Raw genomic sequence first — 27,763 nt, 5'->3', positions numbered from 1 at the left:
ATGTCCCCTCCACTCACACCCATCTCTGTCCTCTAGTGAACTTTCCACCAGGGGGCGTGGCCAGAAAACCATGAACAAGCATGAGACAGCTCCAGCGGCCGGAATAAACCATTGTCCTCTGCAGGGGGAGCACAGCAACGCCCAGCCTGTATGTTTCTAAAAACGAACTTCCTTTAACTTTAGCAAACAGGAATCCTAAATGAATATTTCCTGTGCAGTGTTCCTGGGGTGACTATGTAAAGATGGAAATGTAAAGGACATAAAATGCCCCCTATGAATGGAATTGTCTTAAAGTTAATGAAGTTGCTCAGAATCGTGTCTGCATACAGTGACAGCCTGCAGGAGGACAGCAATGGGAGGTGAGTGGGGGGTGAGGGGGGCTCCCAGGAGGAGGACAGCAATAGGAGGTGAGTGGAGAGAGAGGGTGGCTCCTAGAAGGATGACAGCAATGGGAGGTGAGGGGGCTCCTAGGAGGATGACTGCAATAGGAGGTGAGGGGGCTCCTAGGAGGATGACTGCAATAGGAGGTGAGGGGGCTCCTAGGAGGATGACTGCAATGGGAGGTGAGTGGTGGGTGTGGGGGACTCCTAGGAGGATGACCGCAATGGGAGGTGAGTGGAGGGTGTGGGGGGCTCCCAAGAGGAGGACAGCAATGGGAGGTGAGTGGTGGGTGTGGGGGGCTCCCAGGAGGAGGACAGCAATAGGAGGTGAGTGGAGAGAGAGGGGGGCTCCTAGGAGGAGGACAGCAATGGGAGGTGAGGGGGCTCCTAGCAGGATGACTGCAATGGGAAGTGAGGGGGCTCCTAGCAGGATGACTGCAATGGGAGGTGAGTGGTGGGTGTGGGGGACTCCTAGGAGGAGGACAGCAATGGGAGGTGGGTGAGGGGGGCTCCTAGGAGGAGGACAGCAGTTGGAAGTGAGTGGAAGGTGAGGGGGCTTCTATGAGGAGGACAGTAATGGGAGGTGAGGGGGGCTCCTAGGAGGAGGACAGCAATGGGAGGTGAGGGGAAGGTGAGGGGGGCTCCTAGGAGGAGGACAGCAATGGGAGGTGAGGGGGGCTCCTAGGAGGAGGACAGCAATGGGAGGTGAGGGGGGCTTCTAGGAGGAGGACAGCAATGGGAGGTGAGGGGGGCTCCTAGGAGGAGGACAGCAATGGGAGGTGAGTGGAGGGTGTGGGGGGCTCCTAGGAGGAGGACAGCAATGGGAGGTGAGTGGAGGGTGTGGGAGGCTCCTAGGAGGAGGACAGCAATAGGAGGTGAGTGAAGGGTGAGGGGGGCTCCTAGGAGGAGGACAGCAGTTGGAGGTGAGTGGAAGGTGAGGGGGCTCCTAGGAGGAGGACAGCAATGGGAGGTGAGGGGGGCTTCTAGGAGGAGGACAGCAATGGGAGGTGAGTGGAGGGTGTGGGGGGCTCCTTGGAGGTGGACAGCAATGGGAGGTGAGTGAAGGGTGAGGGGGGCTCCTAGGAGGAGGACAGCAATGGGAGGTGAGGGGGGCTCCTAGGAGGAGGACAGCAATGGGAGGTGAGGGGGGCTCCTAGGAGGAGGACAGCAATGGGAGGTGAGGGGGGCTCCTAGGAGGAGGACAGCAATGGGAGGTGAGGGGGGCTCCAAGGAGGAGGACAACAATGGGAGGTGAGGGGGGCTCCTAGGAGGAGGACAGCAATGGGAGGTGAGGGGGGCTCCTAGGAGGAGGACAGCAATGGGAGGTGAGTGGGGGGTGCGGGGGGCTTCTAGGAGGACAGCAGTGGTAGGTGAGTGGGGGGCTCCTAGGAGGAGGACAGTAATAGGAGGTGAGTGGGGGGGGGGGGCTCCTAGGAGGAGGACAGCAATGGCAGGTGAGTGGGGGGCTCCTAGGAGGAGGACAGTAATGGGAGGTGGGTGGAGGGTGAGGGGGCTCCCAAGAGGAGGACAGCAATGGGAGGTGAGGGGGCTCCTAGGAGGATGACTGCAATGGGAGGTGAGTGGAGGGTGTAAGGGGCTCCCAAGAGGAGGACAGCAATGGGAGGTGGGTGTGGGGGACTCCTAGGAGGAGGACAGCAATGGGAGGTGAGTGAAGGGTGAGGGGGGCTCCTAGGAGGAGGACAGCAGTTGGAGGTGAGTGGAAGGTGAGAGGTCTCCTAGGAGGAGGACAGCAATGGGAGGTGAGGGGGGCTCCTAGGAGGAGGACAGCAATGGGAGGTGAGGGGGGCTCCTAGGAGGAGGACAGCAATGGGAGGTGAGGGGGGCTCCTAGGAGGAGGACAGCAATGGGAGGTGAGTGGTGGGTGTGGGGGACTGCTACGAGGAGGACAGCAATGGGAGGTGAGTGAAGGGTGAGGGGGGCTCCTAGGAGGAGGACAGCAGTTGGAAGTGAGTGGAAGGTGAGGGGGCTCCTAGGAGGAGGACAGCACTGGGAGGTGAGGGGGGCTCCTAGGAGGAGGACAGCACTGGGAGGTGAGGGGGGCTCCTAGGAGGAGGACAGCACTGGGAGGTGAGGGGGGCTCCTAGGAGGAGGACAGCAATGGGAGGTGAGGGGGGCTCCTAGGAGGAGGAAAGCAATGGGAGGTGAGTGGGGGGTGCGGGGGGCTTCTAGGAGGACAGCAGTGGCAGGTGAGTGGGGGGCTCCTAGGGGGAGGACAGTAATAGGAGGTGAGTGGGGGGGGCTCCTAGGAGGAGGACAGCAATGGCAGGTGAGTGGGGGGCTCCTAGGAGGAGGACAGTAATGGGTGGAGGGTGAGGGGGCTCCCAGGAGGAGGACAGCAATGGGAGGTGAGCAGAGGGTGAGGGAGGGCTCCTAGGAGGAGGGCAGCAATGGGAGGTGAGCAGAGGGTGAGGGGGGGCTCCTAGGAGGAGGACAGCAATGGGAGGTGAGCAGAGGGTGAGGGGGGGCTCCTAGGAGGAGGACAGCAATGGGAGGTGAATGAAGGCTGCAGGGGGTCAGGAGTGCGTACTGTACACAGTGCAGGGGTTAGGAGTGTTTTTTGTATAATGTGCTGGGGTCAGGAGTGCATGATGCAGTGAGTGTAGTTGTTAGAACTCACAGGCTAGTGTACACAGTACAACCAAAAATTACCCCCACCTCCCACTACATATCCTCTCCCTAAGCCCATATCTGCCACACTACAGATATCTCCCAGCAGCCATAATTCCCCAACCAGTGCAGACCCCCCCTTCCCCCCCTCCTCTCAGCCCACCTGCTCAGTACAGACCCCACCAGTACAGACCCTTCCAGCCCCTTATTAGTACAGACCCGAGTGTAGGCCAACTCTCGATACAGACCCCTAGCCCAGCCTACCCCACAGTACAGACCCCTACACCCCCCCCCCTTAAAGTCACTCAGCAGATGCTGGCGACCTCACATGCGGAGGCAGAAGGAAGTTCTCCCATCAGTTGTGAATGTGGCTGGTGCTGAGAAGGTGCCTCCCTCATCTTTGCATATGACTGAGCTAGTGGTGGGATTTGCATATGAATAAGTAGTAGTGGTAGTAGCAAATTAATATGCAAATCACATTATGCATATGCAAAACCAAGTGCTTATTTGCATATGAATACGCTGTAGGCACAATGTACAGGGGTAGAGCCTTTTTTGGCCAAAGCCCCTGTACATGGGACTAAACTGAGATTATGGGATGATCTTGGATTGTTGGGAGGTATACTTCATAGCCCATGATGGAGTGGTAGTGTAACAATATTCTGAGCAACTATAAAGGCATCAAGTGGACCTGTCCGTATTTTTACATATTTTATGAATACATTCCTGATGTTTCCATTCTTTTTAACTTCTTCCCCTATAGACAAAACAGGAACACTTTATTATTATAGCCACAGGTGCCCCCCATTGAAAGATTTTCCATGTCCTCCTGTTGCAGTCACATCTGTACAGATTTGTATTTTCCCTCTTCTTCAGTCTTGGTGATAGAAGTGGTAGCCTGCACGGAAAGTGATGGGAAATCTCTCCAGTGAAAAGGCAGCCAGCATTAGAATACTGACAGTGGTTCTAACCCTCCCACTATATCCAAAAATAAAAAGAATTTTAGCTGGAGTTCCAGTTTAGGGCTACTGTCACACTGCGTTTTTACCTTGCTTTTGCTGCGCTTTCTGCACATTTTTTAAAGGACATGTGACTTAAAAATTGCACCAAAAACGCTTTTCAGAGGCATTTTCCCTTGATTTCAATGGGAAGAGGCATTTTTGGGGCCCTTTTTTTTTTTTTAACTCCCCAAACATGCTGCAAACATGCAGCAAGCAGGAGTTTTTACACTGCACCGCAAGCGCAACGCCTCAGTGTGAAAACATACATAGATCTACATACATAGGGAAGAGTTTTTCAGGCACTTTTTTATTGCAAAAATGCTTCAAATACTCCTCCGTGTGAAAGTAGCCTAACAGTTCTGATTGGGTGGCTTCTTTAGTTTTCTCTCTCCTGCTATTATACTGGAACAGTAGACTTTTTATGGAAATATTGACCAACAATTCATAGCCAGATATACTGATAATTACTGTAATAGATGAAAACTATGATGAAGAATAGCTGGTCACTATTCATGGAACTTTTCTATTGGAACTGCTTTGGGGGGGGGATTTACTAAAACTGGTGCACACAGAATCTGGTGTGGCTGTGCATGGTAACCAATCAGCTTTCAGGTTTTATTGTCAAAGCTTAATTGAACAAGCTGCAGTTAGAAGCGGATTGGTTACCATGCACAGCTGCAACAGATCCTGAATGCACCTGTTTTAGTAAATATCCCCGTATGTATGATAAAGAAAAGTTACCTGCACTTTAAAATAAAATGTGTCTCGATTGTTACGCTTGGTACAAGCAATAAATTGTCATTCATTTATAATACATTTTGTACATTCGTATTGTATGCTTGTATTGTGGATGTGGATAAGCGCACAGATGTATGCACAAATCTTAAACACAATCTCTGAACCTGTCTAACTGATAATACACTCCTAGTCAGGTTGAACATCCAATGCTTCTTTTGTGCCTTACACGGGGTTACACAAAGGGTTAATGTTAGGTTACCAGGAAGGGTTAGTGCTAGGGAGGGGGTAGTGTTACAAGGAGGGTTAGTGTTAGGATTACAGTGAGGGTTAGTGTTAGGGTCATAGGGTGAGTTTGGTGTTAGGGTCGCAGGAAGGGTTAATGTTAGGGTCACAGGGAGGGTTAGTGTTCGGATCACAGGGAGGGTTAGTGTTAGGTCACAGGGAGGGTTAGTGTTAGGTCACAGGGAGGGTTAGTGTTAGGGTCACAGGGAGGGTTAGTGTTAGAGTTACAGTGAGGGTTTAGTTTTAGGGTTACAATGAGGGTTTAGTTTTAGGGTTGCAGGGAGGGTTAGTGTTAGGGTTGAAGGGAGGGTTAGTGTTAGGGTTGCACAAAGGGTTTAGTGTTAGGGTCACAGGGAAGGTTAGTGTTAGGGTTGCACAAAGGGTTTAGTGTTAGGGTCACAGGGAAGGTTAGTGTTAGGGTCACAGGGAGGGTTAGTGTTAGGGTTGCAGGAAGGGATTAGTGTTAGGGTCACAGAGAAGGTTAGTGTTAGGCTTACAGGGAGGGTTTAGTGTTCGGGTCACAGGAAGGGTTTAGTGTTCGGGTCACAGGAAGGGTTTAGTGTTCGGGTCACAGGAAGGGTTTAGTGTTCGGGTCACAGGAAGGGTTAGTGTTGTGGGTCACAGGATGGGTTAGTGTAGGGGTTACAGTGAGTGTTAGTTTGACAGGAAAATCTAATGTTAGGGTTACCGGAAGGGTTAGTATAAAGGTTACAGAGAGGGTTAGTATAAAGGTTACCGGAAGGGTTAGTATAAAGGTTACCGGAAGGGTTAGTATAAAGGTTACCGGAAGGGTTAGTATAAAGGTTACCGGAAGGGTTAGTATAAAGGTTACAGGGAGGGTTAGTGTTGGGGTGGCAGGGAGGGTTTAGTGTTAGGGTTACAGTTAAGGTTAGTGTTGGGGTTAAAGGTATGGGTTAGTGTTAGGGTTACAGTGAGGGTTAGTGTTACAGTTAAGGTTAGTGTTGGGGTTAAAGGGAGTGTTTAGTGTTAGGGTTACAGGGAGGGTTAGTGTTAGGATCACAGGAAGAGTTTAGTGTTAGGGTCACAGGAGGGGTTAGTGTTAGGGTCAGAGGAAAAGTTAATGTTAGGGTTACAGGAAGGGTTTTTGTTAGGGTTACAGAGAGTGTTAGTGTAAGGATTACAGGGAGGGTTAGTGTTAGGATCACAGGAGGAGTTTAGTATTCGGGTCACAGGAGGGGTTGGGGTCAGAGGAAAAGTTAATGTTAGGGTCACAGGAAGGGGTTTTGTTAGGTTTACAGGGAGGGTTAGTTTAAGGGTTACTAGGATTATTAATGTTAGGATTACAGGCAGTCTTTGAATAGGGTTAAAGAGAGGCTAGTGTTAGATCTACCATGAAGGTTAGTTTTTTGGTTATCATGATGGATAGTTTTGGGTTACATAGTGGGTTAGTGCTGCAGTGAGTGTTAGGGACAGGACAACTGGGGGTGTGCAGGTGAGGGTCTTGGCATCTGCAGATGTGTATATGTGATTGTCTTTGTTTTGCAGATAAGATGTTGGCTGCACATTTTGATGCTCCGGGAGGGCCAGATAACCTCTATGTTAAAGAAGTGAGCAGACCTGTCCCAAAGGAAGGTGAGGTTCTGGTACAAGTCCACGCCAGTGCACTGAACAGAGCAGATTTACTACAGGTATGTTCAAGGTAACACTTCCAATGAACCCTTTCAAAGGTATGCATTCATTCATGGTACACAACTTGGATCTGTGATTGGATTGCTGGTAAAGGAAAGCAGACATGTATTTTGATGAGCATTGAGTTGTTATTATTGTTATATGTTGTAATTATTTAAGTATTGTTTTTGTGATTTTTGTGATATTTAATTACTATACATCTGTAATGAGATTGAAATGCTTAATTTATATAATCTGTCAGAAAAAAGTTCATATACGGTTTTTGATTTTGCAGACAAGGGGATATTATCCCCCACCCCCAGGAGCCAGTCAGATTATAGGTCTAGAAGCAGTGGGCAAAGTGGTGGCACTCGGTCCAGGTGCTGATGGACGATGGAAGATTGGAGATCGAGTGATGGCTCTTTTGGCTGGAGGAGGAAATGCGCAGTACATTGCCATACCTGGCAGTCAGCTCATGCCGATTCCCCCTGGTATGACAGATACCAATGCTGCTGCCATCCCTGAAGCCTGGCTCACCGCTTACCAGCTCTTGCACTTTGTGGGTGAGTGGTTTTATTCTTTTTGGAACCGAAAAGCCATTACAACTTAACTGCTGTGAGCAAATCAACTTCATTTCTATGCTTATTTAAAGGAGAAGTATGACCAATGCCTTTTTACTTCTCTTTTGGGTCACATGAGTATCTTTACTTTTGCTCTCTAGACTTTGGAAGGATCCCAACAATAATGTCGGGATCCACCTGGCTGCCTGATTGACACCTCGCTCCGCCTCTCAGCGCATGCCTGAGAGTCAGTCAGCTCCACTCAGCCCCTTCCCAACCTGACACAGGAAAAGCAGTGCAGAGAGCAGTGATGGTCATGTGATTTCTCAGGTTTTGGTCTTGGCACCGGCGTGGGAAAGCTGCAGTATTACACCAATGCTGCAGCCTAGAGGTGAGTATGGATGTGGTTTTTTTTTTTGGTTTTTTTTCAAACCCAGATCTCCTTTTAAGGGGGATATTTTGGCTATAGTTGATGCATGGTAAGCTGAGCCAGCCTCTGACTTCTTATATGTCCTGGATCCCCCAACAGCCAAATATCCGTGCCATAATTCACCTTGCCATGTTCTTCCTATTTAATTCTCTACAGTATAAAAATACCAACAGGCTCACCAAGAGAGTATTCAGAATTTGTCAGGTAGTTCAGCTCTCTAGCATCTACCAATACTGGATTATCAGTTTTTAGTGGACTGACCTTTAAAAAAAATTGCTGTGGGATCCGCATGATAAAACTGTGATTATACAGTATTTGGCCAATGTTTAATTGCAAAATGATTCCAGAAGATCCTAAAAACTTTGCTGAACTTTGGAAATGAATTCTAGATGGGATGTTCTTTGGGGAGATCGTCAAATCGATAGATCTGTGTCCAAATCAATAGATCTGAGTGTACCCTGATATGTTCCATTTCCTGGTCATGAGATGAAGAACCGGCTAGCATGCATGATGACAAATTCAATTTATTTAATCTCATAAATATGCCCAGTTTATGTTTTCTAATTAAATATGAGACGATATATAAACAGCTTGCTAAGTCTAACATTACTCCCTGTAGTCTGTGCCCTCGTAGCTTGCAGTTTAACCATTTGCAGTTAATGACAGATCATTAAAAGCTGTCTGTTACTTTTCCTATCCAGAAAACCCTATATAAAACTGCCTTCTCTTTGTTGTTAAAGGATAAGTTCACCTTCTGGAATATGTTACATGTTCCACCCATGTTTAGGGTGGAACATGTAACATGTTCCCAATCCTGAAGCTGCTGCCAGATTCCCCCCCCCTCCCCGTGACAGTATGGGGAGAAGTTCCCCGCACTAGCTGTCACTTTTTAAAAACAGTGCAGCCATGTGGGGCTCCTCCCACACAGCCATGTCGGGCTCCTCTGACACAGCTATGTCATTCATTTACAGTGTTCTGTAAATGAATAGACTACAAGTCCTGACAGCCTTAGCGGCCGTCAGCTTGTAGTTCTCATTTAACTACCAGAGCGCTGCGAGCACTGCGGTAGTTCATTGAGTCTTCCTGTCAGAGGTATTAGATTGCTGTACGAGGAAGCAGATAGATTGACAGTCTGTAGGAGACCTGCATGACATCAGCAATTTACTGATCTCTGGTGCAATGCCTTACAGGCACTAAAAAAAAAAGAAAAATGAATGCGCATTTTTACCTTCAAGACAAATATGCGTTTATTTTTTGTAGAAAGGTAAACTTATCCTTTAACCACCTTAACGGTATTCCCGAGTGTAGCTCGGGGTAAAATGTCAGTGCCAAAAGCGGTAACCCCGAGCTACACTCAGGCTTACCATGCGGCGCTGCATAGGAAGTCCCTGCAGCACTTACCTTGTCCTTCGCTCCCGCGATGTGTCCCCTGCAGCATCCCCGGCCATCTCCTCCGGCCGATGCCGGCATCTGGCTCCTGTGTTCCGGTCCCTGTGACGTCGGGATGTACGGGCACCGCCGGCGGTGGGAAATGAGAGTCCCCTGATTTGCACTCTTATTGAACCGGGGTGATGGAGGTTGGACAGGGTGAAGATCCAAAGTCACATTCTTAGTAACAAATTGAAACCGCTTTCAGGGTGAACTTTTTTTTCTTTTATGTTCCATAATATTTTCATTAAGAAATTTTACATACAAATGGACACCATAATGAATACATCTGGAGCAAGAACTCCAACCATGTTTTGCCCATTAATAAACCAAATTAATAAACTGGGCCCCAACAGGTCCAACAAAAATAAGCAACTGGTACAGAGCTATAACAAAGTCCATTAAAAATGTACAAAAAAAAAAGGAAGAGAAAAAAACATAAACAACGTTTTTTTAACTTTGGAAAGGTATTCGACACCTTGTGGTTCCTGTTCTTGGGAAGAACTTTTATTTTCAAAAGTTGAATCAGCTGCAAAGTTTATTTTGGTTACAGACCACCCTTACCTGTTTCCCTGCTTGATGGCTCATCTGTCTAGCACAGCATGAAGAAGAGATGTGTAATGGGAAATCGATATATAAGTGGCTCCTAAATAACCAGTAGATGCCAAACGAAGAGCTAATCTGAAACATTATCAGAAAAATACCCCCAGAAAAGATGAATAGTTACACTATATGTAAAGTTTAATTTATATTACAGTTGTGATTGTTTTTTGAGCAAAAAGTGGAACACTTTAAAGTTGGGAGTGGTTATTTATCTGCCTGTTTATTTTGTAATGTTTTTATGTTTAAAGGGAAGGTCCAGAAAGGGGAGAAGGTGTTGATACATGCGGGAGCTAGTGGTGTTGGCACTGCCGCCATCCAGCTGTGCCGTTTGGCTGGAGTGGTACCAATGGTGACGGCTGGTACGGCTGAAAAACTTGAGTTTACCAAGAAACTCGGAGCTGCTTCTGGATTCAACTACAAAGAGGAGGACTTTGGCACTAAATGTCTGGAGGCCACAAACAGTGAGTTCAGTGAAGCTGCTTGATAAACAGTGAGGTTAATCACTAACACAGTGCAAGGTATTAGTAAATCAAAGGTCTCATATATGAAAGTAATGCACAAGAAACGGAGTGAAATTATTCACTGAACCAGATCAGAGGATTGCTTTTGTTTTCTGTACTATGCTCACAAATACAGCAGTTGGAATCCTGATTGGCTTCCAAAAACTAGATATGTGCATTTTGGTTTAGTTTGGTTTGGTTTAGTTTGGTTTAGTTATGATTCTAAATTCAGACAAAATTTTCGTTAATCGAAAGATTCTATTGTATTCGAATCTCCTAGTAACAACAAGAACGAATTTCAACAAATCCAAAATAAATCTTGAATCCTGCCCCCCCCCCCCACTTGGGGGCTCCCTTGTTTCTGATAATTCCACCACCCAGGGTTGTGGGGAAGAGGTCCTTGCCCCATGTCAATATGGGGACAAGGTTATTTGGGGGGGGGGCTCAAAGCCCTGGTCCCCCCCCCCATGTTGAGGGCATGTGGCCTGGTTTTGGTAAGGAGGTTTTTTTGGTTTTTTTTTTAACATTTGGTTTTCACTGGCACGTCTTTTGTTTTATATTTTGCTGTCAGCGGGGATTCCTGCTGACAGCAGATGAGTCAAAGTTGTTAAAGACACTGCGGCCGGAAGGCCACCCCCTCCTCAACAACCGGGTGGGGGGGGCTTGGGGGGTTGTGTTCATCGATGAACACAACACAGAAATGGGAATTCTTCAAAAAGACTGTATGTGAACACACTGCAAAATATATTCCCATGGGCAATGGGTTTAAAAGGCTAAAAATCAAACCTATGTGGGTTACGGCCAAAGTTAAGAAAGCTATAAATAATAAGAAAATAGCTTTTATTAACTATAAAAATGAAGGAATGCTATCATCGTTACAAAGAATATACCAGAAAATGCAAAAAGACAACCCCCCCCCCCCCCCAAAAAAAAAAATTCTTTAAACATATTTAATAGTAAAAAGGTCCGGTCCGAGCATGTAGGCCTTTTACAAAATAATCTAGAGTGGGTGACTGGGGACAAAGAGAAGGTAAACTTATTAAATACCTTCTTCAGCTCTGTGTATACAAAGGAGAATGGGCGAGCTCTTGTCCATAATGGGCATGGTATTGACAGCTCCAGATGATCCACATTGGCTCACAATTGATATGATCCAAAAAATATTTAGACAGAATAAAGGTGAATAACGCACCTGGACCGGATGACATACACCCACGGGTCCTTAAAGAATTGAGCTCTGTCATTTCAAAGCCATTGTTTCTCATTTTTAGGGACTCTTTAATGACTGGCATAGTACCACTGGATTGGCGTAAGGCTAATGTGGTACCAATATTTAAAAAGGAGCCAAAATCTTTCCCAAGTAATTAGAGACCTGTTAGTTTACCTTCTATAATTGGGAAGATACTGGAGAGTTTAATAAAAGATCACATAGATGAGTTCTTGCTGGAAAAACATATTTTAAGCAACAGACAGCATGGATTCATGAAAGACAGAAGTTGTCAAACAAATGTGATTTTTTTTTTTTTTTTTTTTTTTTTTTTTTATGAGGTGAGCAAAACCTTGGACAGAGGGGTGGCGGTGGACGTGGTATACTTGGACAGAGGGGTGGCGGTGGACATGGTATACTTGGACAGAGGGGTGGCGGTGGACATGGTATACTTGGATTTTGCAGAAGTGTTTGACACAGTTCCCCACACACGGCTAATGTGTAAGGTAAAGTCTACAGGCTTGGAAAAATCCGTATGTAAATGGATAGAAAACTGGCTAAAAGATCGTATTCAGAGATTAGTGGTTAATGATTCATACTCTGAATGGTCTGGGGTTGTCAGTGGTGTACCCCAAGGTTCAGTGTTGGGACCCTTACTTTTTAATATATTTATAAACCATATAGGGTCTGAGATTAAAAATCCCATTTCAGTCTTTGCAGATGACACCAAGCTGTCCAGTGGAATAACATTCTTACAGGATGTCTCCAATTTACAAGCCGACCTCAATGCACTGTTTAATTGGGCAACTATGTGGCAAATGAGGTTTAATGTTGATAAATGTAAGGTTATGCACTTGGGGGTTAAGAATATGCATGCATCATACATACTAGGGGGGTACAACTGGGGGAATCAATGGTGGAGAAGGATCTGGGAGTTCTGGTAGATCACAAGCTTAATGGCATGCAATGCCAAGCTGCGGTTTCTAAAGTGAGCAAAATCCTCTCTTGTATTAAAAGAGGTATAGACTCCAGAGAGAGAGATATCATATTACCCTGTACAAATCATTAGTAACACCTCATCTGGAATATGCAGTTCATTTTTGGGCACCGATTCACAAAAAGAACATTGGGGAACTGGAGAAAGTACAGAGAAGGGCAACCAAACTGATAATAGGCATGGATGAGATTAAGGGGGATATTATCAACATGTATAAATACATTAGTGGTTCATATAGATAACTCTATGATGACCTCAGGGGGAATAACTCTACACTGAGGACAAGGGGGTACTCTTTCCGTCTGGAGGAAAAGAAATGTAATCTCCAAATTCAGAAAGGTTTCTTCACAGTGAGAGCTGTGGAAATGTGGAATAGACTCCCTCAAGAGTTGGTTCTGGCCAGCTCAGTGGATTGCTTTAAAAAAGTCCTGGATTCTTTCCTAGATATCCAGAATATAACTGGATACTAACATTTATAGGTAAAGTTGATCCAGGGAATATCCTATTTGTCTCTCAGGGGATCAGGAAATATTTTTTTTTCCCTGCAGGAGAAAATTGGATCATGCTTTGCTGTTTTTTTTTGGCCTTCCTCTGGGTCAACTGTGGGTGTAGGATTATAACATTTATTTATTTTTTTTATGGGTGAACTAGAAGGACTTTTTGTCTTTTTTTTTTTTTTTTTTTTTTTTCCCAGCCAGACTATATAAGAAACCTATAGGTCAGGCTTCTGATGATGTTAGCAGTGTACAGCCAATCACAGTGCTGCAGGATCAGAAGCCCCACTTACCTCTGGCATCAAGGCCCACTTAAGGAGCTGGCACCTGGTGTTGGCAACATAATTAGATGTGTTTTTTAAATTCAAGAAGTGCAATTACCTGAATGTGACAGCAGAACTCACAGCAGGACTCAGAAAGGAGGGAGAAACAGCAGAACACACCAATTGTTTTTTTTCTGCAGTGCAAGTAGCATGTTTATAGCAGTATAGAGCAGAATTTATTTATTTCAGGTACTTGAATAGCGCCGTCAATTTGCGCAGTGCTTTACATACATATATTGTACATTGACATCAGTCCCTAACCCTCAAGGGGTGTACAATCTAAGGTCCCTAACTCACATTCATACATACACATACTAGGGACAATTTAGACAGGAGCCAATTAACCTACCAGTATGTCTTTGGAGTGTGGGAGGAAACCAGAGTACCTGGAGGAAACCCACGCAGTCACAGGGAGAACATGCAAACTCCAGGCAGGTGGTGCCAGGGTTAGGATTTTAACCAGCGACACTAGTACTGCCAGGCTGACGTGTTAACCATTTGGCCACTGTGCTGCCCCAGAATGACAGAAGGATGAACTCATTAGTGTACTGCTTTTCCTTCGTTCTTCAGTGACAGGGTAGGGGTGGCGAGGAGACCTCTAAGAAAAAGGAAAAATGCAGCAGGCCCTGTGTAGATTTGTGTAGATCTCAATACTGGATGGACAGGTAAAAAGGCAGGTAAAAAAGCCCCTTATATGTGTTTAGTTGAATGTCTGGAGTTCAACTTTAAAGAGTAACTCCACTTTTGTTGGGGACAAAACATTCCCCTGTGGTAGCTCTATGTACATTATAGGTATTTTAGCAAACATTGTTGCTACCTTTATGTAATTCTGAAGAAATCCCCGTTTGTTTTTGTCTGTGTCCACATGCTGAGTGAATCTACATGAAAGTGTTTATATAATTATCAGTCAGCTGCTGCACTTGGAGGGCTCTAATGAAGAAAGTGGCATGGTCTGCTCCCCTTTATACATGATTTTCCTTTGGGAGTATCTCACTAAAAATGTCAGTTGCAGGAGACGCTCAAGTGTGTGTGTGTGTGTGTGTGTGTGTGTGTGTGACAGTGAAAACAAAGTTGACCATTTGCCATATTCTCAAATTCACATTTATAGTATAAGAAAGGTGCTAAAGGGCCTTTTTTAGTAGTGTATTTTCTGCTAGATGGGCAAACATTCCTGTCACCTGATTTTGGAAACAGCCGAAAAAGATATTTCTGAGGGCCTATGTTAGCAGTGTCATTCTGTACAGACTTCGTGTTACTAAACCCAGGACCCTGCATTCACTATATTTGGTCTCCCACAGTACACAGAACATGGAAATGAAAATATTTTAGTAAATATAAACTGCTAAATGCCTTTTTCTTATCAGTAGTTAGAGCAGTCATGTGACTTCTATCAGTGTTCAGCTGAACACTGGAGGAGTTTTCATTTTGCTCTAGGAGGATGTAGAACCCCTGACCTCTGTCTGGACAGCGCTGATTGGCACTGTGCTGATCATATGCACTCTCTCAAAGAAAAAAAAAAAAACCTCTCTAGCAATACACACCAAAGTGAGCATGTGCAGTGTGTTCTGACAGCGATAGGTCTCACTGTCAAAATACAATTTTTCAACAAAGGGGTATTCCTCCATCCACCTCTTATGTGTGGATGGAGTAATCTGGGTTTTTTTTGTTTGTTTGTTCAGCCCGCTGGTTGCATAAATAAAAACTATGTAAAGCCAGCTTCAGTCAACATTTTACATGTTGGAGCCTAGTAAACAAATATTATTTACTATTTAAGTGTTAAGTGCGTCAGATCTAATGTGGGGTTTGAGTCAATGTAGGCAGTTTGTCATTCTTTGAATTCAGCACACCTGACATATATAATTCCAGTTTACACAATACAGCCTGCCTTACGTGCTCTGGGCTCTGTCAACTCCTTGATGTTCTGGTAATTCAAGGACATGAGTCCTGTTCCTTCCTAGAATTTCCATCATGTGTTTTACAAAATAAAGTCTTTAGAGTGTTATTATCAATTCTGCCGCGCTGTTTGTTTTGGCTTCCTGCGGGCGGAACAAGCCTTGTGAGTCCGATCCCCGCCATGTTATTTTCTGTTATCACAGGGAGTGCCAGTTATCATTAATACTTCGGTAAACATGCTGAATGGATCTGGTGAGACTTCTTGTTTGAACCTGTACTTGTGATCTAATACAGGGGAAATTAGCAAATCTCTTTCTGTATCATTCTATGTTTTCCATCCATTGCAGCTGAACCTTGACAACCTCTTCATTAGCTGTTTTCATTGCTTTCTGTGTCATGGTGAGGTATATTATAGTAGGCCAGTAACTTACCCTTCCCTGTGTCTAAATTGTGATCCTTGCACCATGGGACTTCTCAGATTTGGCTCTGTGATATGAAGAAAGCTGGACTCCTGAGCCAGGTCAAAGCTTGTCCTGACATTTTATACTTTTTATTGCCCAAAATCCTAAACTCGGTAGTCTACACCAATGTTCCTCAACCTTTTTTCAGTCAAGGTACGCTCTAAAATTATGGACAATCTCAAGGTACCCTTTAAAATTATGGACAGCCTTGAGGCACCTCATTCTAAAATGTACTATTCTAGTAGTTTTACATAATGCATCAACATCCACGCACGTATAGTTGGACACCCAACGTTTCAGGTGATTTATTCTCCAAATCAAATGGACTCTTCTTTGGTCTTGGTGACATCAGGATCCTAGAGCGTGGGGATTGGTCTGGCTGCAGGGAGGAGCAGAGGATCGGGTAAGTTTTTTTTGTTTTTTTGTTTTTTTTTGTGTCACTAGACCAAAATGAGCATTTAACTCTCGCAGTGCCTCATTGCAAGAGATCATTTTTAGTTGCCCGGAGTTGATTTAAAAAAAATCTATTCCCCAATATTTAAAATAAGCAGCGCTCGCTGCAATGCTTACTTTTCTCTGCAGCAGATACACTGATCTGCAGTCCAGCATTAGTCTTTTTCCAGGTTGAATAACACCAAGGGGCTCATTTGCTAAAGCTGGAGAGTGCAAAATCAGACTCACTTCTGCATAGAAACCAATCAGCTTCCAATCTCATCTTGTTCAATTAAGCTTTGGCAATAAAACCTGGGAGCTTCTATACAGAAGTGAGCCTGATTTTTGCACTTTCCAGCTATAGGCACCTTTCACACGGGGCGGAACCCATCAGCGGATCTACTTGCTGTCCGCTGATCCCTGCTGAGCAAGCAGATGACAGGTCCGAGTCCACTCCGCTGCTGCAGAATGGAAACACACAGTCCGCTGTCCTCTATGGGGGGTCAGATGGAAACGGACCACCTGTGCAGTTTCCATCCAACTGCCATCCCATCTGATCCAATGGACAGAAGGGGAATCGATCCCCATCCGTTTCTTTTTGGCTGATCAGATTGGATGTTGGCGGGTGTAAACGAACACATATCTATTTACACCGGCTACTCCACAGAGGAGAATAGAGGTTCCGATCGGGTCTGCCTGAAAAATGGGCAGGCAGACCCGATCAGAACTTCTGTGTGAAAGGGGCCTTAGTAAATAAACATCCAAGTGTCTTTCAACCTGCTTCCTATGAGTCACGGATATCAAGGACCATCCCCTGGGGAGTGCATCATATAGCTGACCCGGGCTTACAAGAGAAAGCTGCAGCTATGCAACATTTAGGACTGCTCACAGTTGGAGGAAGAAACAAATGACCCGTGAATTACAAAAAAGGTATTTACTTGTAAATATATTTTCTGTAGAAGTACTGGGGAGGTGGGAGTGTGATAGGAAGCTGGAATTGGGCTTTATACAGTGCAGCAGAGCGGACCTGACCTAGAGAGCATAAACAGCCCCTCTGTTATTCAAATGAAAGACTTTTTGGAAGAATGAGTTGCTGAGGGCCACAGGCTTCCAAATGACCTGTATGCAGCAAGTACTCTGAGTTTAAGAAAGGGTCCCTGGCACATGTAGCAAAGTTTTCGAACAGCTAAAGGTATACATTATTAATAAAATTCTATCCCAGTCATAGCCTAAAACTAACAACCATTTTTTCCCAGCACACTTACCAACTAGTCAGAAGAAAAGAAAAAACAAATTACACGGTCTAAAATTTTGTGTTACAGAGGTTTTAATTGCACAATATATGTGGAAGTCGCACTGCCCCAGTTGTAGTTTACACCCACATGTGATGGGCCTGAGTGGTCTAGTACCAGTGCTGTTGGGTGGGAGAAAGGAAGTCACAGGCTACCTTTACCCAGTAGTACCAGGTAATTATCTCTGTCTCCACTGGTGAGTGATTTGGTGGGGGTCCTAGAAGTAGCAGCGGAGGAGATGGCAGGGGATGGAGCAGCGAATGACAGCCTAGATCAGTCAGTGCTGGAGAAGGGCGCACTTTTAAAGTAAGTGTGCCATAATGTGCATGTACTGTATGCTGCACATGCATGAAAATTATGGCAAGAGCCCAACTGTTTTACGGAGAGATCACCTTCCATAAATACTTAAAAGGCCCATATAGTAAACTCAGTTTCAGGTTGTTCACTTCAGGGTGACCACATAATACCCAAAGGCAGGTTTTCAGATGAAGGATTTGTACAGGGGTTTACTGTAAAACCTGTAAAAATTTTAAACTGTATTTCACAGGAGTTGGTTTTACCAACTAAATAGATGGTTTGAAAAAGAGCTAAATGTGTTTTTTATATACCCAATGTATACATTTTCACTAATGTACGAGGGGCATTCAAGTCAAACCAGGACCTTTTGAGTTTATATAATAAGAGAACAAATTTCAAGAAGTGGAAACTACATTTATTTTTTGACTTACTCCCCTGCTACATTTTATACACTTATCCCAGTGTTTAACCAATGCCTGGAAAGCTTCGGCATAGAAAAATTTGTCAGTACGCCTGAACTATCCTACGACAGCCTGCTTCACTTCATCATCATTGTGTTCACCATTCCCACAGAAAGATGTCTCTTGTGCAATTTCACAACAGATTATGTGTTGATTGTCCAGGATCAGGCGCTCCACGCGCTGAGTGTTCACAGGAATGACTGCTGTGGGCTGGAAACCACCATGGTCTGTCACTGACAGACTTACGGCCATCTTTGAAATGTTTACACCATTCAAATGTCTTACTGCAGCTGAGCGTCTCATCACTGTACTGTGCTTGATGTCTTCTGTAGATACCCACGGATTTTACGCCACACGCTGTTCCATGCACGCACTAACACTGTTGTTTGCCATTTTGATTAACGGTCTTTGGACTGGCCCGCGAAGTGCACCACCTGCCAGTAATAGGACACACTTGCCACTTACTACTGTGTATAGTACCGCCATGCTAGCATCCCTTTTTATACCTGTAAAAGTCCCAGTTTGTAACTTTTTTTTTTTTTTTTTCTTTCCTATATACGAGGGGCATTCAAGTCAAAGTGCTAATCCCATCAGTTATCATCTAATCTTTAGGGATTATAAAATATTTTTTTCCCTCTTAGAGCAATGTGGAGCATGTGGTTTAGAAACCTGAGGATGCTAGATGGTTTTGGTTAGACTTGATGAACATGTTTCTTTTTCAATCTATCTATGAAAAAACATTGTCCACTTTGTGTCACCTTGAGTTGTTCAAATTTAGGTGATGCTACAGGGCAATGAAAGTTTGGCTTTCACCAATATAAATGCTTCATTATTTTTTTTTTCTTGGACAGATACTGTTCCTATCATAACTTGCACATTCTCTTCCACAGATGTTGGGGTCGATATTATATTAGACTGTGTTGGGGCAACACACTGGGAAAAGAATCTACAGTGCCTGAACACTGACGGCCGCTGGGTTGTCTATGGGTTGATGGGTTCTGGTGAGATCCATGGAGATTTCCTAACAATGTTACTGAGGAAAAGAGGAAACCTGTTGGCCAGTACACTGAGATCCCGATCGAGCGAGGTAAGTGAACACTTAATGGGGGTGATGTGGTTTACTCTCTCTTCTTAATAGAATTGTTGATTTCATGTTCTCTTTAAGCACCTGTGTTGATGGACTTTTGTTTACATCAGAACTGCTTCTCTCCCTATACAAGTCAATAGGAATGTAAGAGCAGCTTGAAACAGTTTGATAGTTAGAAGGTTGAAATTAGAAGAAAACCAAACGCAACCCTTAATGGAATTTGAGGGCTGATTCACATGTTGGCAAACTGCTGTAGTTCGCTAATGTGCCCTGCATCATGAATGAGCTGCCACAATGGATCAAAACATTCATATTTTTTTTTTTTTAGCAACACAGCCTCCTACAGCATATGGTATGTGTGTTGTGGATTACTGCCATGCATTGTGGATTGCAGTCTACTGTACAGTGTGTTGGGGTACCATTTACAATAAATGGCAAGGCAGTGCACATAGAGCAGGTGCACTGATGTACTTTGCAAAAAATGAGTGAATGGGCTCTGTTTGATCTCAGAAACATCTTAAAACTGATATAAAATGCAAGCTGAAAGAACATAACCGCAAACTGCATTTGCCATTAACACAAGCCCAGAGCTCATTGACACAGGCCTACGGCCCCATTCACTGCTTGGCATATTGGAATCATGGGCAGAATGGCATGATTCTATATTGTGCTAAAATCATGGCAAAATATGAGACACATGTTGGGGTGCCTTTAATTCTTAACCCCTTGACGCCGACATAACACAAATGCGGCCTCACAGAACTGGGTTTTTTTTTTTCCCATGGGGCCACGTATATTTGCATACCTGTGTTTGTGCTGGGAGCGTGTCGCACGGCGTGCTCCCAGCACCGCGGTGTCACTGAAAGCACCCGATTCTGGGTCACATGATCGCTGTGATAGCCTCTGATTGGCTATCACAGTGATCAGTCACTGTACAGCTCGGCCTCTTTGTTTTTTTTCCTTTCTCTATGAATGGAGGAGAGATACATTGTATCTTAAACGACATAGTCGTGCGCTGGAGCGATTGTGGCGTAAAAAACAAATCTCAACAAGCATTCACCCTATATAAATCTGCTTTCTTAACATACAATGCCTCTCTTCATGCTGCCAAACAAGCCTACTTTGTCACTTTTATTAATACCTTGTCATCCAGTCCTTGTCGTCTCTTCTCTACTTTCTCCACCTCCACCCAGTGCCTCACTCACTGCTCACGAGATTGCAAATCATTTCAAAAACAAGATTGATGCAATTCGTAGGGGCATCGCCACTGCACAGACATCCATCCCACCTAGCATACCTTATACTAAACCTCCCTAAACACTTTCCTCTTTTGACCTTGCTACTACTGAAGAGGTCACTAAGGTTCTCAGAAGCCAGTCTCACTACCTGCCCCCTGGATCCTGTCCCATCACAACTACTACGGTCACTCTCTTCTTCCATCCTATGCTCCCTCACTCACATCTTCAATCTTTCCCTCCCCTGCCCTCTAAAGCATGCGCACATCACTCCCATACTTAAAAAGCCCTCCCTGGACCCCACCAACCTGAACAACTTAAGACCCATCTCCCTGCTGCCATTTACCTCTAAATGCCTAGAACGCTTAGTCTACATTCGCCTGAGCTCCCACCTCACCGACAACAACCTTCTTGACCCTTTACAGTCTGGCTTCTGCCCCCTACACTCCACTGAAACTGCCCTACTAAAACTCACTAAATGATCTACTAACTGCTAAAACCAATGGCCACTACTCCATACTCTTACTACTTGACCTCTCTGCGGGTTTTGATACTGTTGACCATCCCCTCCTCCTCAAAAAACTCCACTCTCTTGGCCTCAGACTCTGCTCCCTCCTGGTTCTCCTACCTATCGCAGCGCTCCTTCAGCGTTACCTATAACGCTGCCTCCTCCTCTTCACTCCCTCTTTCTTTAGGGGGTCCCTCAAGGTTCTGTCCTTTTGGACCCCTTCTCTTCTCCATCTACACCTCCTCCCTTGGTCACTTGATAAACTCCCATGGATTTAAGTACCATCTCTATGTTGACACACAAATCTATCTTTCTACTCCTCACCTCACCCTTCAGTCTCCTCTCGCATTACTAACCTACTAAGTGACACATCAGCATGGATGTCACTCCACTTCCTCAAACTCAATCTTTCCAAAACGGAGCTCTTAGTATTCCCTCCAGCCCGTGCCCCCTCCCCTGACTTCTCCATCAAGATCAATAATACAACCATCAGTCCCTCCCCTCATGCCAGGGTACTAGGTGTAATCCTAGACTCCCATCTGTCCTTTCAGCCCCAAATCCAATCACTGTCCAAATCTTGTAGCCTTCACCTCTGCAACATCTCCAAGATACGCATGTTCCTAACCTCGGAAACTACTAAGCAACTTATTCACTCCCTGGTTATCTCTCACCTTGACTATTGTAACTCCCTCCTCATTGGCCTACCGAGTCGCAGGCTATCCCCTCTTCAGTCTATCATAAATGCTGCTGCCAGACTCATCCACCTTACTAACCGTTCCACATCTGCCACCTCTCTCTGCCAATCCCTCCACTGGCTTCCCATTGCCCAAAGGATAAAACTCAAAACATTAACAATAATGTATAAAGCCATTTATAACTCTGCCCCAAATTACATCACCGATCTTGTCTCTAAATATCACCCAAACCGTGCTCTTCGCAAGACCTCCTACTCTCTAGCTCCCTTGTCTCCTCCTCCCATGCTTATCTCCAGGACTTCTCCAGAGCTTCCCCCTTCCTCTGGAACTCTCTACCCCAATTTATCAGAGTATCGCCTACTCTGCTCACTTTTAGGTGATCTTAGGTGATCTCTGAAAACCTATCTCTTCAGGAATGCCTATCCTGCCCTCATCTAATAATGGAATCTTCTATTCTTCCAACCAGTCCATCCCCCACAGTTACTACCTTTTTTGTACCACTAGCCCCTCCCTCCTAGATTGTAACTCCAAGGAGCAGGGCCCCCCTATCCCTCTTGTATTGAACTGTATTGTTTCTGTATTGTCTCCCGTTTTATATTGTAAAGCGCTGAGCAAACTGTTGGCACTATATAAATCCTATAGAATAATAAAATAATCTCTCGAACTCCTGGCATAGAGGGGGGAAAAAATGTTTGTAAAAGAAAAAAGAAGATAAATAAATATTAAAAAATAAAGACAAAATAACTACATCAAGGTTTGATCTAGTTCAGTGCCAGGGTTAGTGTCTGGGTCAAGGTTAAAAGTCAGGATTTAAAAAAAAAAAAAAAATTTGGTGTCAGTGTGTTTTAGGTAAAAAAAAAAAAAAAAAGACAAAAACAAAATGTGCACTATAGTTTCTGGGCTGTACTACAGGTACAAAGAACAAATAACATACACAATTTATGGTATCACTGCGATCGTCAAGAGGTGGAGAATTTATTTTGGGTTGCTCTTTGGTGGTAGGTTATGGTAGTAACAAGAAACGCGCAGCTAAATAAAAAAAAATTATTATTTTTTTACCATTTTGGGCCAGTTTTCCTTTTGTTAATAAAAACAAATCAGGAGATATCCATTACCATTTACCACCAAATGAAAGCCCAATTTGTCCTGAAAAAAGTAAGGTAGAATTCACCTGGATGTACAAAGTAGTTGTGATATGTACGGTTTTACTAACATGTGTCAATGTTGAAAAATTGTGCTTGGGCATTTAGATTTGTTTTACCCTTAGGCGGGAAGGGGTTAATGGCACCCCAACGTGCCCCAAAAAGAGTGTTTTATAACAACAAAACACACCAAATCATGTTGTTCATTAATTCACCAAAGTTGACTCCAAAAAGGGTACAGGAGCTAGTCTGGTGAATTTTTTGAGTGGAGGGCAACCCATTCAATAGCAAAAAAAGTGACACTCCTGCATCACTAGGTATGAATGGAGCTTACGGTTATTTCTAGGAACAGGGACAACCATTGCAAGGCTAAGATTTTAGATTTTCTTGTGATCTAGTCTTGTAGTTAAAGTGTATTTACAGGGATAGAGTAAGGAAGGATTACCATCCCTGTCAGGGGTTTTATTTTTGTCTGTCTCCCTACTGGGTAGTTTCATCCACCTATTTTGTCATGGTGACAAATTAAAGAGGGTGAATGTATAACTCAAAATTTTAAAGTTGTGACCTGAACATGCGGTGAGGGAAAATATTCCAGTCGGGACACTTGTTCCTAAACTTTGTAGAGGTTTTATCCCACTTCCGGCTTCATCTTCAGGACAGGAAGTGAAGGGAAACCTCGCCGTATGGAAACAGACCGCAAAAAAAATAGGCCAACTGGGTTTTTTTTACCCTACTCATCCTACTCTATCCAGAACTAAAAAAAAATGTTACCTACACTTTAAATAATTCTCTGAAATCTGGTGTTGTAGAACCACCATGAAATGCTGAGACAACATTGGTGAGAAAATATTGCTATGGAGGTTCCTACTGTTGTCTCTATTGGGCTGTAAGAAGTACAAGAAACCTTAATTCCAGTTACAGAGTTATATCAAAAATAAGATGGCGGTTTTGTAATGAAAATCCTTATACTGGCATGTTGACACATAAACCCATTATACATATAAATGTAACAGTGTTCTGTTCTGTTTGTGTTTCAGTACAAGGCAGAGCTGGTGAAGGCTTTTACAGAAGACGTTCTCCCCTACTTTACAGTTGGCGGTTCTATCCAGCTGCTGCCAATAGTAGACAGCGTTTTCCCTTTTGATCACATTGCTGATGCACACCGCCGCATGGAAGCCAACCAGAACATGGGGAAAATCATTCTCCAGATCCCTGAGTGACACCAACAGGGAAATGTGTATAATAATCCACATTATGTACAATTGTCTATGTGAAGAAGTTTGACACTTCCACTGTTCTGTATGCATTCATTCTGTAATGTAATGTTTGTATAACATGGACAATAGCCATGTGCTAGAACACTTCCAATTACTGATGAGTTATACAATCCTTCTGCGTTTAGAATCTAAACAATAAATTTAGTGGGGATTTCTTAGGGGTAAATGCAGGTAGCTAGCTTTCAAACAATGTTTACTGGAACATTTTTGCAATAACTCCTCTCCTAAATGATTTCATAGTTATGCCATTTTACCTCCCCTGTGCAGCTGATTGAAGCACTATGCAGGGGGTGTTGGACCACTGGAGATCTAGCAGGCCACAGTGTTGTGTATGAGAGTAGGATACCAGTGTGCTGCTGACTCAGGACAGTATAAAAGACACACATTGTAAAAATAATAACAAAAAAATAATGCCATAAAGTTAGGCTATACTTAGGCTTTGACTGAGTATAAGCTAATTTATGTAGAGTCTGCATTTTTAATGCCCAAAGACAAGAAATAACTCACAAGAGAACCATTTTCAAGGACAATTCCATTTAAAAATACATATAATTAGAAAGATTAGAGATTTTTCCCAATGACAATCGGTAGATCGACTTTCCTCAAATAGGACTGTTGCAATAATTTAATTTGATCAGCTGCTGCAGTGCTGATCAGTGTCTGACAGTGGAGGAGAACCATTGTCAGAATACAATTGCACAGCAGGGTGGATTCCCCTATCATCCACCCTTGTGTGGATGGGAGGGGATCCAGTCGTTTTCTTTTTATTCAGTCTGAAGGCTGAATGAAAAAAAAAAAAGAAGCATGTATACCCAGCTTAAAGCTGTTTTACAGGTTTCTTTCTTTCAGCCTGAGGACTGAGCAAAAGACCGCTACCTAATTCTTCCATCCATGGGAACAGCCCACATGGATGAATTCCCCTGCCAGACAATTGTATTCTGACAGTTTGTATCACTGGCTGTCAGAATTCCCAAACCAATCCTACATGTGATTGGGTACAAGCACTGTTTGGGTGAGAATTTTCCATCAGGCACAAGTTGTTTAAACAATCAACGTTTGTCGAGCGGTGTTTGGAGTTTGACCGAGCCAACAGGAGCAGTGTATGGCTTCTCTTCTTAACTAGTTCCATGAGTCAGCAAGCTGGACATGTTGTCTGCTCACACACAGACTGCTGCTTGATCAGCTAAGTCTCATCGGTCAGTTTGGTTTGATGGCTTGGTTGTGTAGGCCAGATAGATCTATCCCTGCACCCCTCAGGTGTCAGACTTCAAGCTGTTCTCACTTCACGTAGGAGATAGGATCAGTATCTCATCTGATCAAGCATCCTTTCCCTGCTGAAACAGATGCTGTCTGCACCTTTTCACAGTGACCATCTGTCACATAGTAAAATATATTACAATCTTAGAGAAAGGTCTCCAGGATGAAGCAAACTGATAGGTTTCTCTGTTAGCTCAGACATCACTATGGTGGCCTTCACTGTGGGAAATGTAAAAAGATTTATACTGGTATCCTTTGATTTTTCAGCTGCAGTTTCATTAATCACATCAACACATTTTAAATATGAGCAGCTACAGTATATTGACGTGCATCTGACTTCTGAATGCTATAGGGAGGATTTGTTCAATTGAGCTATAACACCATTAAATTTTGTAGCTATGGCTTCTAGTAGGTCCCAGTTTTTCACAATCAACTTCTTCAAAGAGAGACTGAGGGCTTCCTTTACATGACCAGCCAGAGGCTGAAAGTTTAATGTGTTCAGAGCTGGCTAATTGCTTATTTTGGACACAGCTGTACTTTATGCTTTGGCGACATACAAACTGGCTGATTAGCTATGGCCAGAAATTCAGCAGAAATGCCTTTCCTGGATGACCACTCTCTGCATCCAGGGTCGGTCAGAGGTTCTATTCGCTACCCTGTGTGCATACAGCATGTAGCTCTGTTAGCAAGAATTTACTGATTCTTGCCAGTAGCTACCCCTGTCCGCTTGACTGAATGTAGCCTAAAAGTAAACACCTTGAGAGTTCAAGCTAAGCATTTAAAAAAAAACCATAAGCAGAGGTTTTCCTTTTGGTGGAAAATATAGACCACTTTTACGTATATTCAACTTTCCTTTTAAAACTCATGTTTCTACCCCCCTTTTACCTTTTCTAATCCAATAAGTCCTATTCCTAATTGTCAATTTTCCAGCAGATACAGGGGGATGCATTTTTGACTGCATTCCAATTGCATAGACAATCAAAAATCCAGGTTATCCTATGGGCATAGTTCACACTATTGTAGTGCCGTGAAAAAAAGTACAGCAAGCTGCATTTTTTACGTACTGCGAATGCACAGAAATGTGCTCAAATGCAAGTAAATGCACAATAAAAGCAACAGAGCACAGTGCAATGCACATTAAAAGCACAAAGAAGAAGGAAGATGGAAGTGACTTCAAACGAAACGCAAGCTTAGGAAAAATGCACCGAAAATATATGCAAATGCATGTAAAAACCTGTGTCAAATGCACGTCACTGCGCATGCAAAAATGTGTAGAAAACATGCAGTTTATGGTGTGAAGAATGGGAAATAATTTTACTGCATAAAAGTAGAAATGCCATTTTGTTTTCCTTTGTGGCTGGTTCACATAATGTTTAGTGCATTCTTAAGGGTCCATTCACACCTATATGTATGCAATATCATCACACTTCTTAGCATGCATTTTGGTGTGAATGGACCTTCCATGGAATGGATGGACATAATGAACAATATCCAGGTTCAGTAGGTGGAAGCAGATGGGGCCAAACTCAACTTTCACGTGAAAGTTTGGGTTTGCATACAGTATATATCCAGCCACCTATATCTCTGGATCTCCTAATTGTTTTATGTACAATTTCATTGGAGGTTATCATCTGAGTAATGTTCAAATATTACTTTATTTTTCTCATCAAATCTTTCCTACAAAAATATGTGTCAGCAATTTAAAGGCTAATTTCATCTTTTTGTAAAAAAAAAAACCAAATGCACATATTTTTGCAGGAAAAAAATGTGCTTTTATTTTTTTTTCAGAGGAACCTGCAGAGCTTTGCACTCTCGATCAGTGGATCACGGGTGTAATATCCATCTCCTACAGACACTGCCTCCAGCTTTTCTGCTCATACCTCTGTATTGGTAGACAGTTACACAGCTGAAGGAGGTGTCCGTGGACTAGGAGGGTGTGCATCAGCACCCTCCCAGTTCGTTGAGAACTACAAGCCGCCAGCCACGGAGGCAGATGGGACTTGTCGTTTTCTCATTCACAGATTGCTGTGAATGAATGGCACAGCTGTGTGGATGGAGCCCCACACAGTCACACCATTTTCAAAATGGGACAGCAGGTGTGGGGAGAGGATCCCCCACACATTGTCACAGGGGTAGGAGGTGTGAGGATCCAACCTGGAGCATGTTACATGTTACACCCCAAGTATGAGTGTAATGTGTAACCTACCTCAAAAGATGAACTTATTCTTTAAGACAAGCACAGATAATTACTGCCATGAGTGTTGTATGGTACTAGAATACATGAGCTTATGTCATGTCAATTTATTCTTTTATACTTTTATAAAATTCAGTTTGACTCTTTATATCTGGTACTGTGTGCTCTTATTTTACAAGTGTTATCATCAAGGCCTTTTTTCAGTAAGGTTACTTTTGTGCGGGGTCCAGAGCATTGATCCAATAAAAAAAAAAAACGGTATCTTTATTGATCAATAAAAACAACATAGATTATTGTTAGTGCGAATCTCTATTCTGTGTTGTACACAAATG

At 43.9% G+C, this 27,763-nt stretch overlaps 2 protein-coding genes across 2 annotated transcripts in view; one reads left to right on the top strand and one right to left on the bottom strand.

Moving 5' to 3' along the window:
- Positions 1 to 27,763, bottom strand: part of LOC149442440 (uncharacterized) — a 94,633-nt gene that overhangs the window by 53,468 nt on the left and 13,402 nt on the right. The window lies entirely within an intron of this gene.
- Positions 141 to 27,579, top strand: TP53I3 (tumor protein p53 inducible protein 3). The gene is made up of 6 exons (XM_089656108.1): positions 141 to 359; positions 6,536 to 6,678; positions 6,954 to 7,221; positions 9,928 to 10,140; positions 18,927 to 19,123; positions 23,741 to 27,579. Exons 1-6 carry the CDS (start codon positions 353 to 355, stop codon positions 23,921 to 23,923), a joined length of 1,011 nt encoding a protein of 336 aa, XP_089512234.1. The 5' UTR covers positions 141 to 352; the 3' UTR covers positions 23,924 to 27,579.

The sequence above is a fragment of the Staurois parvus genome, unplaced genomic scaffold (assembly GCF_062004578.1).
Source record: "Staurois parvus isolate SC_StPar_1 unplaced genomic scaffold, SC_StPar_1.0 ptg000886l, whole genome shotgun sequence".
NCBI lineage: Eukaryota > Metazoa > Chordata > Amphibia > Anura > Ranidae > Staurois > Staurois parvus.
This window is presented reverse-complemented; position numbering and strand designations above follow the sequence as displayed.